The following is a 14,874-nucleotide window of genomic DNA, read 5'->3' as shown; positions in this document are numbered from 1 at the left end:
CTGCTGCTTTCAAATCTGCCCATCCAGCTTTCACCTAAACACCTATTTCTCTCCAAATCAGACTTCATAGCACATCCTGTGTGGCTTGGTGCAGTAAACACTTTCTCCTGCAAGCCCTTGTGCTGGCAGCAGCGAGCTTAATGAGGAGTAAACAGACTCATTAATTGCCACTAAGGCATGATGGCTTTAATGTTGCTGCTGCTGCCAGGAGAGCAGCCTGCCTATGGAAAGGATGCCTTTTCCTTTCCCTTTTCCTCCTGCCTAGGTAGGAAAATAACTTTACAGCCCTTTTCCAGGGTTGTTTTCATGCAGCATGAGCGTGCTTTGAGCTCAAACAGTTTTCACTCACGCTCTCTACAAAGCCCAGGAAACAAGAGGAGAGACAGCAGCGGGGCCTCAGCTCCCCATCTAGAGATGGTCCTTTGTGCGGTGCGGTTGCTTCACTGTAGAGGGAGCTTGAGGAACTCTTTTTAACATTTGCTTGCTGGAAACATCCAACTGTCAAAGAGAAATTAGAAAAGACCCAGAAAAAAAAAACCCAGAAGCCGAGCAGAACGCGCTAAATTGAGCATGATGTGTCCCTGTACAGTTTGTGTTTCATGTCAACTGTTTTTAAGATTAACTGACATCCTTGCTTACAAGTTTAACTAACCCTCTGGGATTTAAACAAACAAAACCCCACAAAGCCAAAGAGGACGACCTGTGTGTGGGGGGTTCTTTTTGCAAACAAAACAGTCGCATGCTGGACGCTAACACCCAAGCTTTACACTGTGTGTGATACGGCTGAGCTGCTCCATAAGGCTCTGTCTTTAACTGCTCAAGGCACACCCTGCAACTCGGGTAAGTAAAAGCCTTTTACACCCCCCCTTTCTCCTTCCCATCTCCTTTTTTCTTTCTCTTTTTACCCCTCCCCTCCTCTTCTCTGTCTCTCCACGGCTTGTTCATCTCCAAACGCGCATGGGGGAGTCTGGCGGTGATGGGGAAGACCGTAGGTTTTCCCAGCATCTTCATCCTCTCCCCCTTCACCTCCATCTCCAAAGCAGAAGGCTTTGGTCGGGGGGGGAGAGGATGGCTCTGCAAACCAGCCTGGTGCAGGCTGCATCCTCTGCAGTGCTGCAGCTGTGCCACGTCGTGGTACAAAGCACCCCCAGCCACCAGTGTCAGGGATGCGAGAGGAATTCACTCCACAGCCCCGATTCCCCCTTCCCCATCCCCACAAAAATCTTCTGGTGCTTGTGCCAACCTGGTACCTGACCAGTGGGACTGGGAGAAACCCAAACCTCCAGAGAGCTGTTGCTCTTTGTCATCTTAATTCTTACCCTCCCTTTCAGCCAGACAAAAAGCCCCCCACCTCAGAAACACCAGAGTGGGTGGTCCTTCCCAGTTTATCACTGTTTCCATACTGGGACCTCCCAGTTTCTTGCATTTCCCCTCACCTCTCGCCCCATAGCACGGCCACTGGGAGGTGCTGGCACTGGGCAGAGTGGGTGTTGGTGGTGGTGCTGGGGAGCTGCCCTGCATGTGGTGCTCCTGTCCCGATGCATGGCCGGTCTGCTGGCTGCAGAGCTGCTCCACGGCACGGGGCTCTGTGGTGCTCCTCAGCCATCCCAAGATCTGCTTGGGATGTTCAGGTTTCAGAGCATGGCAGGAGTGATGGGAGAAATTCCTGGATACCCTGGACATTTCTCTGTTTGGGGTTGTTTTTTTTTCTCCACAAAAAGTGGATTTTGTAGGATTTGTGGTATCTTTACTCTTTAAAACTGGAGTTGGTGAATGGTTTTGGTGTGCTTTGTCAGTCTCCTTCCTTCTGTTTCTCCATGGAGCATTAGGAGCACTCCTGGGTTTTGCTGCTTGCTGCTTTGCTGCGTTACTGTTGGTGGATCTCAGTGCTGCCTGGGTGATGGACTAGATGAGCATTAGAACTTGCTGGCAATGTGCAAGCTAGCAAATGCACCAGTGGGTGCTGTGGTGCCTTGGGAGTTGCATTTCAGACACTTTGGGACTCACTTTCTGGTCTGTTTAGGGTTTTTTTTAAAAAAACTTTTTTTTTTTTAAAAAAAACCCAACCAAACATGAGGCCTCCCTGGAACTCACACTGTCCAAGTGCTGGAAGCCCTCAATTTTGGTCTAATTCTTTTCCTTCTCTTTCTGTTCTAGGGCAGCGAGGCAGTGGCAGGAGTGATCGACCTGGGCACAGTAGAAATATTCCCTGTCTCTGTTGCTATGCAGAGAGGTCTGATAGATCAGGACACCGGCCTCGCGCTCTTGGAGGCCCAGGTTATCACCTCTGACTTAGTTGTTCCAGAGACCAACGAGCAGCTTTCCTTGGAGGAAGGTCTGGCAAGAAACGTCGTCAATCTCAGGACATTCCAGATGCTGCAGGAATTGAAGGATGCTCTCCAGCAGGTGGAAGAAGTCAGGTGTGAAGGGAGGCAGCTCCTCCCTGTCGTTGCTGCCATAGAAGAAGGGAGGATCAGTGAGACTGTTGGGCTAAAGATTCTTGAAGCTGAGCTCGTCACTGGAGGCTTTAAAGCCCACCAGGGCAGAATCAGCATGGAGACAGCGGTGCAAGAAGGGCTCCTTACCCCACAGCTTCATTCCAGACTTCTGTCTCACCTGGAGGGTGGCAGAGATTTGATTGACCCCAACACTGCTGAGAAGATCGGTCTGTCCAAACTCATGGGCCGGTGCATCATCCACCATGAGACTGGGCTGAGGCTGCTCCCAGTCAAGCAGCTGGCAGGTGGGATGGTGAGCTTGAAATCGGGCAGAGAAGTCAGCATCTTCCATGCTGTCCAGGAAGGGCTGATAGACAGGCAGGTAATGGTTAGGTTGCTGGAAGCCCATCTCTTTGCTGGTGGCATTGTTGACCCTAGGACAGGGCATAGGCTGACTGTGGATGAGGCTGTGAGACATAATTTAATTGACCAGGATTTGGCATGCACCCTTCTCATCCGGCAGCTTCAGACAGGTGGCATCATTGACACCATCACAGGAGAGAGACTGACAATTGATGAAGCTGTAAGGAAAGAGTTGGTAGCACCAGAGATTGCATTGATGGTCCTGGAATCCCTGTGGTCCTTCATGGGGCTCCTGTGGCCAGAGACGGGGGAGATCATCCCAGTTGCAGATGCTTTAGAGCAGGGAATTCTGTCTACAGAGATGGTTTGCAAGATTCTTGACAAGAGACAGCTCATCAAGGCTGTCTTCATACCAGAAACTACTGAGGTGTTGTCCTGGAAGAAAGCAGTTGAACATGGTGTCTTGGAGAGGGATGTGGCGAAGCAGCTGAAGTCAACAGTCATACCTGATGTCATGGCCAGCGTGCAGCTTGCTGACTCTCCAAACAGAAGCAGGCATGGCCAGAGCTCTGCTGGGAGGAGCCCCACAGGTCACAAAGAGCAAAGTGACCTTCTGCTAAGGAGTGATGATGAAAAGCTGATGTTCCACTTAATGACCCACAGCTACATCAACATCCACGATGGCCAGAAGCTGCTCTTAGTAGATGGAGAGTTGAACAATCTCACAAAAGCTCTCATCCAGACCCAGGAGAATGGATCCTGTGCCCACAGGGTGGAGGGGAGTGAAGGCTTTGAGGAAATGAAGGCAAATGCAGCTCTTGAAAGAGAGCCTTGCAATGGCTTGGCTTTGCAGCACCTTGAGTTTCGACCTGCTCCTTCAAAAGAGCAAAGTGAAAAGGTCCTGCCACCCAGAACTGCTTTGGAAAACGGGGAGGTAGTGATGGGATCTGAAAGCCTCCTGTTGGAGGATGCAGAAGATGTCCTGCTCGTGGAGGAGCAAGAGCAGATCTGTACCAAATGGGCCACCATCAAGAGTGAAAGTGATGCTGAATTTGGAAGGGAGCAAGTAACTTCTACAAGCAAGCACAGGCATCAGGTACAATTATCAATGCCAGGACCTCTCAACGACCTTGATAGTGGACTCAGACAAGCAGAGGAAGTGTTGACTGAAGCAGAAGAAGACTCCAAGCCTACTGCAGTAGGTGGAATGGAAAGTGTTGAAGACCATAAGAGGGCATTGGAAAGTAGGACAGTTGTTGTGGAAGGTGAAACCCACATATCGATGGATGTTTCAGAGAGTAGAGATAGACTGGAAGTCATGGCAGAGAGGTCTCAGGGTGTGGAGGAACCTGAACTAGAGGCAGCAGATGTTAGAGAGATTCATTTGCTGAATGAGGAGACAACTGAGAATGGCATGCTGGGAGTAGAAGACATTGTGCTCCCTAAAACTGGAGAGGCAGAGCAAGCAGAGAGGCAAAGTGAAAGCACTGAGAGTGAATTGGAAGTGGAACAGGGAGAAGTATTACATGATGAGAGTGTTGATGAGACATCCCTGCCAGCCCCTGCAGAGCAGGAAGGAGAGGACACTCTGGAAATGCTCTTAACACAGCTCCAAAGTGGTGGCATCATCCATGAGCAGACAGGCAAGACTCTTCTTCTAAATGAAGCAGTAGCCTGTGGAGTAGTGCCCAGCCACACAGCTGTGAAGCTGATGGAGAGGATGAAGATGTTCAGTGGCTTCTTTGACTCACATACATGTGAATCATTAACCACTGAAGATGTCATTGAAGAGGGCCTGATGGATGAGAAGCTTCTCCAGAAGGTACTTGCATCCGACAAAGCTATAAGTGGTGTTCTTGACCCAGGCAATAACTTTGTCTACTCTGTCAAGGATGCTGCTGCTGTTGGCCTTCTGGATAAGGAAACAGCACTGAGGATCTTGGAAGGGCAAGTGGTGACTGGAGGAATTGTTGACTTGAAACGTGGCAAAAAAATATCGGTCACTTTGGCTTCAAATCTAGGCCTCATAGAGCCAACGAGTCAGAAAGAGCTGGTCAGGCTGGAGAAGGCTTCCAAAGGCAAAGGCACCGATGAGGCGACCAGGCAGAAGCTCATTAGCTTACAGGCAGAGACCACAGGAATTGTGGATCCCAAAACCAAGCAGCCTTTGACTGTTGCTCAGTCTGTTGAAAAAGGGCTCCTGAAGAAGGAAAAAGCTTTTCAGCTCTTGACCAAGCAGATTGGGGATGGAGGAATCATCCATCACGTGTCTGGAATGAGGCTTTCGGCAAGCGACGCGATGAAACATGGTTTGGTTGATCAGGATTTAGGTAATGAACTCCTGAAAGCTGAAAGCGTGTGCCTGCAGGGCTACGTCCATCCAGTGACGAAGGAGAAACTGCCCTTGCCCCAGGCAGTATCCTTGGGGCTCCTCAGTCCAGAATTCCAGAGGAAAGTGCAAGAAATCCAGGCTGGCAGTGGAAGCATTGTTGATCCTGCTTCTGAGCAGAGAATGGCACTCGGTCGAGCTGCACGGGAGGGCTTGGTGCCTGAGCAGGTGGTGGAGAAAGTTCTGTCCTCTTCAGAAATGCAGGAAGGAATTGTAGATCCTGAGAGCTGCCTGCTCGTTCCCTACTCAGAGTTTGTGAAGAAGTGCAAAATTGACATCGAATCTGGCCAGAGGTATCTGGAGGTCCATCCCTTCAGAGCCATCAGGGATGAGGTGACAGGGAACAAGCTGACGTGCGCCGAGGCGGTGAGGCTGGGGAAGGTGGACCTTCTGCCCACTCTGAGGTTGCTGCAGGCTCAGGCAGACACTGGTGGGGTAGTGGAGGGTACTGTCAGCAAGAGGTTATCCCTGAGGGCTGCGGTGGAGCGAGGGCTGCTGGATGAGGACATGGCCAAACTCATCGCCACCAATCAGATGAGGACGGGGGGAATCGTTGATGCTAGTGGTGGGAAAAGGCTGAGTTTAAAGGAAGCTGTTGAAAAGAAACTGATTAGTCAAAAATTAGCTGCTGCTCTTCAGGAGGCAGAAATATCCAATGGCAAACAGGGTTCTGAGGTCTGCAAAGTGGATAGACCCCACCTTTTCCAGGAGAAAAAGGAAATAGCTCCAAACCAGGAAGATGTCATCATCTCTACCAGTGCTGCTGAGGAGGCTGGTGGAGCTGAGCACAAGGCTGGTGCTGAGCACAAAGCTGGAGCTGAAGCCATGAGCTACGATGTGGCTGGAGGTCCAGCTGCTGGTGCCAAGAGACCCGCAACGAGACTGACAGAAGGGAAACCAAAGCCTCTAGAAACTTCTGAGGGTGGTGTAACTCATCATGCCCAAGAAGGGGCTGGACTGGTCCAGGAGTACCCTTCAGAGAGGGTGTTAGGACAGGCTGTGGGAAAAGGGGCAGCAAAGAGCAGCTTCCAGGTGAGGGCAGCTTGGGGGGAGAGGAGGAGAGAAGGTGTAGAGGGAGGGACAGAGAAGGTGGAGGGATGGGAGGAAGAACAGTTGATGTTGGACATGGAGGTGCTGCACAGTGCAGAGGGTGATGAGGAGAGGAGGAGGATGAGAGGGTTTGTAAGTGCAGAGGGAGTTGTTGTAGGTGAAGAAGGTGCAGTGGTGGCTTCTGAGCAAGGAGCGGGCAGCTTGGACTGGGTAATGCCAGCAGCCCCAAGGGACTCTGTTACCATGGGCCAAGGGAAGGGTCAGATGGGTCCCACAGAGCCTGCAGAACCCCCCGAGATTGGCGTCCCTGGGAAGCCTGCAGGAGATGAGCTTGCAGGTAAGAAAACTGTCGGGCACATCGAAGAAGAAACCCCAAGACTGGGTGCAGAAGGTTCTGTTGAGCAAGAAAAAACAAGGGAAACTGAGCTAAAACCTACCCGAAGACAGAGAAGCAAGAAGAAGAAAGCAAAGCAGGCTGGTGTCCCAGGAGACAGCACTCAGCCGGAGGCATCTGCTGCAGAAAAGCAGTCCCTTCCTTTCCCAATATCCAAAGGAATTCCAGGGGAGGAGGAGGAGGACTTCATCTCAAGTGCACCAGAACCAAAACATGAAACCACCACAATTACTGCTGGGTTGGCAAGAGACACAGCTGAGAGAAAGCACAGGGAGAGCAAGAGGGGTGAAAGGGAGAAGGGACCCATTTCTGAGAAAGATCAAGAAGACCTCGCTGGGGGTCAAGCATTCCTCATCCCAATGGGACAGAGGGAAGCTCCAAACGTGATGCAAGGTGGGATCAGAGATCACCATGACTCCTTGGTGGCATTCAGCCTGGAGGAGACGGTGATGCATGGAGACACCACGGTGGAAGCCACTTGTGACAAGCCCAGTGCCACCCCTGCAGCAAGCGAGCAGCCCGGTGAACTGATCATCAGAGAGGAACCCCAAGAAGTCCAGGAAACCTCTGCAGTCCTTGAGCTTAGAGAAGACACACAGCGAGAACAAGCAGTGGAGAGCAGCCCAAGCCAAGGACATGCCCCCATTCCCCCAAAATCCCAAGGAGAAACCCCTCAGGAGAGGACCAAGCAGCCAGGACCTGGCGACCGGGGCTTGCTCTTACCCGTGATAGTGGAGGGGGAGCTGCTGGAAACCTCGACCCAATCCTCCAGGCCAGCCCAGGTAAATTGATGCTTTTTTCTTACTTCACCTTTTTTTGGGGGGTTGTTTTTCCCTTTCACTTTATTTTTAATGAGCTATTTGCACGTGTCCCATGTTAAATCCAGTCCTCAGCACAGAGGACAGCTGGAACACGAGGAGCGGGCTTTGGAGCCCCATGTTACTCCATCAGTTTGGCAGAGGACCTGGTTGATGTATGAACAGGGATACTCAAGGCTGAGTTGTGGCTTTGTTTTGCTCAAGCTTTACTTAGAACTGAGTGACAAGCAGGGTCCTTTTTTGGCTCTGGCACCATGACCCCAGAGATCTCCTGCCATTCCTAAGCTTCTGTTGGGAATAGAGCCCTGTTTTCTTTCCCCATAGTAAATCCTGATACAAGGCTGGTGATGGGAAGACCCCATCCTGGGCCAGTGTTAACCGATGCCTTCTCTGATGCAGAGAATCACCTGTGGTGCTCTGCTTGTTTTTCTGGCTCAACCTGAGGCTTTGCTTCACTCCTCGATTCTGTAGGTCGCGTTCAGCAAGAAGAGGTGCCTGGAGCACGATGAGAAGCTGATGTCCTATCTCTCCATGCTCCGAGACATCGAGATGAGAATCAAACGGGTGCAACCGGCGGAGCAAAATCTGTCGGCCCTGCATGACCTGCTGCAGCAGGCAGAGGTGAGCCAGGCTTAACAGAGCAGAGCTTACCCAGGCTTGGTAGGGCAGAGGTGAGCCAGGCTTAACAGGGCAGAGCTTACCCGGGCTTGGTAGGGCAGAGGTGAGACAGGCTTGGCAGGGTAGAGCTCGCCAGGCTTGGTAGGGCAGAGGTGAGCCAGGCTTAGCAGGACAGAGCCCTCTCAGGCTTGACGGGACAGAGCTCGCCCCTCTTTTTGCCAGCTTTGTGCACCTCCTCCCAGCCAGCTCTGGGGGGTTCTGCTCAGGTTTAACAGGCCTTTGTATGCAAACCCTGTTCCTCCCATCCCTGGCACTGCCTCTGGCTCACCTCCTCCTCCTCCTCAGACAGCTACGGAAGCTTGCCTGAAATGAATTTTACAGCCTGGAGAAAGACAAGCGAGTGCTGGCAGCTGAGCAGGGCTGGAGGGTGGTGATGCATCTTGGAGGAGATAGACGCAGCGTTCAGAGCTGGGTCTCTGAAACCTTCCCTCAGTTTTGGCAGTGGGAAGATGAAGTCACCCTATCTTAGACATAACGATGCTGTCTTGCCTCAGGCTCTGGATGCTGAGCTGCAGCAGCTGAGCTTCCCAGTGAGTCAGGAGTTGGACGCCGTGGAGTGGATTGTGGCCAACCCCCCAGAAGAAGTCCCCAAGGAGTTACTGAACTGCTTGGAGAAGGACGCCAAGAACCTCCAGAAGTCTCTGAGCTCTGCGAGTGATGTCCTGCAGTCCCGGCTGCAAAACCTCCGGGGGGCAGCAGAAACCAAAAAGGTAGAACCAGCAACTGCCCCCGCTGCCTGCTGCCCTCCTCACATCCCCACTCCCCTTCCCTGGAGCTCTCTGCTCCTCCTTCAAATGATTCTTGTCTGGGTTTAAGGCGAACATCCTGGCACATCACGAGACTCTCCAGGGCAAGCTCCAGGAGCTGCTGAGCTGGGTCTCAGGCACCGCAGAGGCGCTGGACGGCAGCGATTACCACTGTGCAAGTGATGCCGACAGCTTGAGTCGCTGCCTGCAGCACTACAAGGTAACCATGGCAATGCCCCTAATCCTTCTGGCTGATGAAGTTGCTGTCCTCTGCGTGGAGGAGAAGCTTTTAATCCTGCTTCCCTCCTGGAATCTACTAAGGGTTTGCCCTTAGCCTGTGTTCCAGGAGGAGTAACGATAGCGTGTTTGCCCCAAAGCCATTTGTTTCCGTGATACATGAACGCTCTGCTTTGGCTGTTTGGGGACTGTGCTCCCATGCAGGCATGTGCTGAGTACCAGGGAGGGATTCCCACCAGGTGCTTGAGGGACAGAGATGCTTCCTCCATGGGGGCTCTGAGAGATCCCCCACCATCACACCCACCCTGGTCTCGAGTGACTGTACGAGGTGCTGAGGTTCCCCTCTGCATCGATAGCTTTCATGGTGTAGTCAGTCCAACATCTCCTGCATGCTGGTAGCACCTTGGCCTTGAAGTCAGGGGCTTGAAGGCTTCGAGAGCCAGGGGGTGGCACGGGCTGCTGGCAGAACAAGGGCAGCCCAAGCCACCTCTAGTGAGGTGCTGGAGGCCCGGTGCAGAGGAGCTGTGCAAAGTTGCTGTGGTGTGGTGCTGTCCCCTCGATGCTGAGTGAGCTTTTGGGAACATTCCAGGCTTCCTGGAATGTACTGGTGTGCTGACAAAGCACTTTTTTGGGGGTGCACGTCTCCATGTGTCCCATCTGCGGGTGGCAGAGGAGGAGAGCACTGGCTGGAGAATCATTTGGCCTGACAGGTCCTTCCTCTCCCTCTCAGGAGCTGAAAGAGCCCCTCGCTGACACCAAGTCTCAGCTGGACACCACTGCCTTGGACATTCAGATCCTCATCTCGGAGCACGCCCAGGACTTGACCCCTCAGCAGAGCAGGCAGCTGCTGAGGCTGCTCCATGAGCTGCAGAAGGCTTTCCGAGACCTGTCGGAGCGCGTGGCCACGCGGGTGGAGGTCCTGCAGGTCTGTCTCCAGCAAGCGGAGCAGACGGATCAGGTGAAGGTTGTGAGACCTCCGCTCCCTGGCCGCAGTTTGCTCGCTGAGGCTCTTCCCAGCCACAAGAACGTGCGCTGAAACACCCCCTGTTTGGGATTTTGTGTGCATGCCACTCACGGTTTATGACTTCTCATTGCACATCATGAGCTTCCTCTAAAGCCTTTCTCCTTCCTACCACGTAACTCCCAGGCGGAAAGTCGCTTTCCTCCCAAAAGATGGAGCCCAGCTGAGGTCTGGGGGGCTGAGGTCATGGGGAGCACAGCCAGGCAGCTCTCTGCTAAGACATCGAGTTGCTTTGTGCTGGGTGGAACAAACCCAGATCTCTGTATCCCCACCAGAACATCCCTCTGCAGAGACACCTGGCAGCTCTCCGGACTTGTGCCACCACACAGCTGGGTGTCACTGTCCCAGAGGTGTCCCAAGGCAGCTGCAAAAGCAAATCCTCTGGTCTCTGCTGCCCATCACTGCATGGATCCTCTTATTCAGGACTGGATTAATGTGGTTTTGCTTAACAGTTGCTCTCTGTACCTCTTGCCTGTCCTCTCTGGAGTGTGTGTGTGTGTATATTAACCGGTTTGCTTTGCTTTTTCAGATTGAGTGTGCGCCCATCCTAACCCAGGAAGAACTCGCTTTGCAGCTGAAGAGCTCTTAAGAAGGCTCTTTCAATTTGCTTCTGTTGTTTATCTTATGACCGGGAGACACCCAGCGCGCAGTGGTTTTTACACCCAAGTTTGTACATCACCTCACTGAAACACCCGGTGAAATGCCCAAACCGCTCTATGTCCCCTGTGGGGAAGGGGGACACAAACGTTGCAGGGGGCTTTCAGGTCACATCATGCTCAATTGCTCAAACAGGCGCTTCTGTGTTGTGCTCTGGCAGCAAAACAGAGGAGCTGGATCAGCTATGGAAAGGTTTTTCCTCTCTTCTTGGGCTCCCTCTCCACCCCCAGGGTCAAATCCAGCCTCTTTAGGCTGCGTGGGGCTCTGCGGTGGTGCTACCTCACCTCCTTGTGTCCTCTCCCCAGATGAGTTTCTGCTGCACTTGTAAGGTTGAATGGAAAAGGCATGGAAACTCCATGGTGAGCTCTCCTGAGCAGGGAGTGTGGGACCTGGAGTGTAGCTCCCCGTGGGGCTGGACAGGTTTCTCAGAGGGCAGATCAAGAGAAACCTGCTCAGACGGTGCCAGCTGTGCTGGGAACGCTTCCCTCTCGGTGAGGACTCGGCACTCCGGCTCCGTTCCCACAGCCCATGAGCCTGAGAGGGAGAGAGAGCCCGTGGAGACCTGCAAAAGCCGTTCTCTGTGCTGCATCCTCATCTTCAGGAGATGCTCCAGCTGTAACCTCTCGCCTTGCTTTTCAGCGACGTGTGTGACCGGCGGTGCCATGCTGGTGCTAACCAGTCCCTCTCCCCTTCCCTCTGCCCGCAGACGCTGCAGGAGCAGCAGGCAGCCCGGACACAGAGCCTGGATGAGCTGAGCCGATGGCTGTGCCAGGCAGAGGACACACTGGCAGAGCAGCAGCGAGCGGCCAGTGAAGGGGACCTGTCCACCTTGCAGCAGAGGCAAAGTGATGTTAAGGTTGGTGCTTTGAATAAAGAAGGAGAGGAGGGAGGGGGGGGTGTTTTGGAGGGCAGAGGGACTTGGTGCCATCACGGCAGCACGTGGAGCCTTACGGCACCATCCTCTCTAGGAGCTGCAGAGGAACATGCACACCCGAGCCGCCTCCTTCGCCAGCATCCTGAAAAGCACAGAGGAGTTTTTGGAGGAGAACAAGGCGAAGATAGAACCTGGGGAGCTGGCAGCTCTGCAAGAGAAGCTCCAGCATGCCAAGGAGCAGTACCGGTCCTTGCAGGAGAGGACGGAGACAGCCCAGAAGGAGCTGGAGAGCGCAGTGACTGCTGCCGTGCAGCAGGAGACTGAAAAGGTGACTTGGGGGGAGCCGTTAGCAGTCGGCCCCTGCTGAGGGGGACAGTGAGACCTGGTGGATGTAATTGGATCAATGTGGGGGCCTGGCATCTGTCTGGGTGATGTGGTGTGAAGTAATTTGCCCATCCTTCCTGTCTGTGTGTGCCTCTCCCTGGGCATCTCTCTTGGGAAACGCTTTGAGAGTCGCAGCTACAGACAAGCCGGAGCGAAAGGTGCCTTGCTGTGTGTTTGGGCCACCCTCTAGTAGGAGTGTGAGCCCATGGTGCCCATGCCTGTGCACATGGAGTCACAGCCCTTCAGGGTGGGGGACCCTGGGATGTGTTGGGGTTAGAAATGCAGCGTAATGGAGAGGCTTGAGTTTATTGAGCCCCTTTCAGAGAGCCACAAAGCATGTTTTGAGGTCTGTGGGTATCCCAGGGGTTTGCAGTGACTGGAAAAGTGTTTGGGGGTTGATTTTTGTCCCTGTCCCCCATGCAGCCTTTGGCTGAACGGGCACAAACCAGGGTCATGCTCATTGGGAGCCTTTGTGCTTTCAGGTGAAAGCTGCCAAAGAGCTGGAGGAGAACAGCAAGAAGATCGAGTCCCTTTTGAACTGGGTGGCATCGCTGGAGCAGAAGGGAGGGCTCCTGGAGTACAAACCACACCCCATTGAGCGGGCACCTGGGCTGCGAGAGGGGACAGGCGCTGAGGACACCCCTGACAGCCACGTCGTGGGAGCGGGCAGCGCTGCTGAGAGCCTGGACGAGCAGTACGAGAGGCTGAAGGTCAGGACCAACACCTCATCCCCCTCAAAGCTTTTCCACCCAAGGGTCTGGCTGCTAATGCAGCTGGGAGCAGGAAGGGGGTTGTTAGGTGGGTCTGCCCCCCAAAATGTGTTCAGGGTGATTTTTCCCTCTGGGAGACTGGGGAAGCCTGCGGTAGGGAGGACACGTGCGCAGTATTGGGGGGGTGGGCATGGCACGGTGCAGTCGGTGTAATTAATTCATGTTGATCACCTTCTTGGCCACAGAAGGGAGGGTACACTCCTGTGGGAGCTCCAGCCTTGGGGTGTTCCCCCACCTTGGTCCGCAGGAGGGTGCAGAGGCTCGGTCACGCCTGGTCCCGCTGCACCCACCGGGTGCTGGTGGGCAGAGACCCTCAGCCTCAAGCATCACCTCTGCTCACTGGCATCTTTCAGGCCCAGCACCAGGAGCTGCTGTCCCAGCAGCAAGACGTCATCCTGGCCACGCAGTCAGCACAAGCTTTCCTGGACAAGCACGGCCAGAACCTGGCTGGGAAGGACCGGGACCAGCTCCAGGGCCGGCTGGCAGAGCTGAAGGACCAGTACGCAGCTTCCCTCTCGCAGTCGGAGACGCGGCTGAAGCAAGTGCAGGTCCTGCGGGATGAGCTGCACAAGTTCCTGCGGGATCACGGGGAGCTGGAGGCCTGGCTGAAGCAAGCAGAGCAGGATCTGGAGGGGATGTACAAGGGTGGCAGCGACCCCGCCGCCCTCCGGCAGCTGCTCCTGCACCAGGGGAGCTTCTCAGAGGACGTGATCTCCCACAAAGGCGACCTGCGGTTCGTTACCATGTCAGGGCAGAAGGTGCTGGATGCAGAGGGAGCTGCTGGGGACGCCGGGTCCCAGCCGCTGGCATCCGGGAGCGTGGTGAGGAGCAAGCTGGAGGATGCGACGCAGCGATACACCGCGTTACACTCCAAGGTATGGGAAGGGCTTTGTGAGGCTGGGAGTTGAAGCCTGGGCTCTCTCCTCCTCCTGTGTCTGTCAAACGAGCAGGGATGTTTCTCTTGAGGTTGGTTGGATTTCTAGCATGTTAAGGAAGGAAGGGTTAGATGAGATTTTAGGGGGAAGTTTTTTACTGAGAGAGTGGTGAGGGGCTGGAAGGGGCTGCCCAGAGAGGTGGTGGGTGCCCCATCCTTGGGGGTGTTCAAGGCCAGGTTGGATGGGGCCCTGGGCAACTATGTGTAGATCCAGGCCTGGAGGTTGGTGTCCCTGCCTGTGGCAGGGGGGTTGGAAGTCTGTGATCCTTGGGGTCCCTTCCAACCCATGCCTTTCTATGATTCTATGTTTGTAGGACAAAGGTTGTCATCTTTAGGGCTTGGGCAGGATTAACACCCCCATCTTGGTGTTGATCATCATGTTGCCTCCTGGAATTCCTTTAACACATACGACAAGATGGGGTTTCTCTATTGTTTTTCCTTTCTTGATGACATCTGTGTGCTCCAGCGATGCCCAGGTTTCTCAGTGCATCCTCCTGTTAACGTCTCATTGCTCCTTTGTAGTGCACCAAGCTGGGCTCCCACCTGAACACCTTGCTGGAGCACTACCAGCAGTTCCAGGACGCGGCCGAGTCTCTGGGGACGTGGCTGCAGGAGAGCGAAGCTGCTGTTGGGAACCTGCTCTCAGAGACGGTCTCTTCAGATCCAGCTGTTCTGCAGAAGCAGCTCGCCAGCGCTAAGGTACGGGAGGGTCTCTGGGTGGGCTCCTGGGGGGCGTTGGGAGCCCGTACGGTAATTTGGCTGCTGCTCTTAAGCCAGCAGTGGGAAAGAGTCTGGGGTGGAGTCCCTCAGGGCTCAGTACTGGAACTGGTACTATTCCATATATTCATTGATGACCTGGATGAGGGAATGGAGTGTCCAGTCAGCACATTTGATGATGACATAACCCTGGGGCTGTGCTGCCATTCAGTGAGACTTGGACAGGCTGGAGAGTTGGGCAATGAGAATTTTAATGAGATTTAACAAGGGCAAGTGGAGGGTCTGGCTTCTGGGGAAGAACAACCTCAGAGACCAGTATAGGTTGGGGACTGCCCTGTTGGAGAGCAGTGTAGGTGAGAGGGACCTGGGGATCCTGGGGGACATCAGGATGACCATGAGCCAAC

The 14,874-nt window shown here is 54.0% G+C and overlaps 1 protein-coding gene across 1 annotated transcript in view; it reads left to right on the top strand.

Moving 5' to 3' along the window:
• The window catches only part of MACF1 (microtubule actin crosslinking factor 1), a gene marked incomplete at its 5' end in the record, with an annotated part of 115,078 nt that overhangs the window by 35,438 nt on the left and 64,766 nt on the right, over positions 1 to 14,874 (top strand). The window contains 10 exons of the mRNA XM_084274435.1: positions 2,158 to 7,416; positions 7,924 to 8,073; positions 8,625 to 8,840; positions 8,947 to 9,096; positions 9,844 to 10,077; positions 11,498 to 11,647; positions 11,760 to 11,993; positions 12,532 to 12,759; positions 13,173 to 13,694; positions 14,276 to 14,452. Coding sequence (XP_084130561.1) covers positions 2,158 to 7,416; positions 7,924 to 8,073; positions 8,625 to 8,840; positions 8,947 to 9,096; positions 9,844 to 10,077; positions 11,498 to 11,647; positions 11,760 to 11,993; positions 12,532 to 12,759; positions 13,173 to 13,694; positions 14,276 to 14,452 — 7,320 coding nt within the window. The remainder of the gene's footprint in view (positions 1 to 2,157; positions 7,417 to 7,923; positions 8,074 to 8,624; positions 8,841 to 8,946; positions 9,097 to 9,843; positions 10,078 to 11,497; positions 11,648 to 11,759; positions 11,994 to 12,531; positions 12,760 to 13,172; positions 13,695 to 14,275; positions 14,453 to 14,874) is intronic.

Source organism: Gallinula chloropus (genome assembly GCF_964237585.1).
Source record: "Gallinula chloropus genome assembly, chromosome: 22".
Taxonomy (NCBI): Eukaryota; Metazoa; Chordata; class Aves; order Gruiformes; family Rallidae; genus Gallinula; species Gallinula chloropus.
This window is presented reverse-complemented; position numbering and strand designations above follow the sequence as displayed.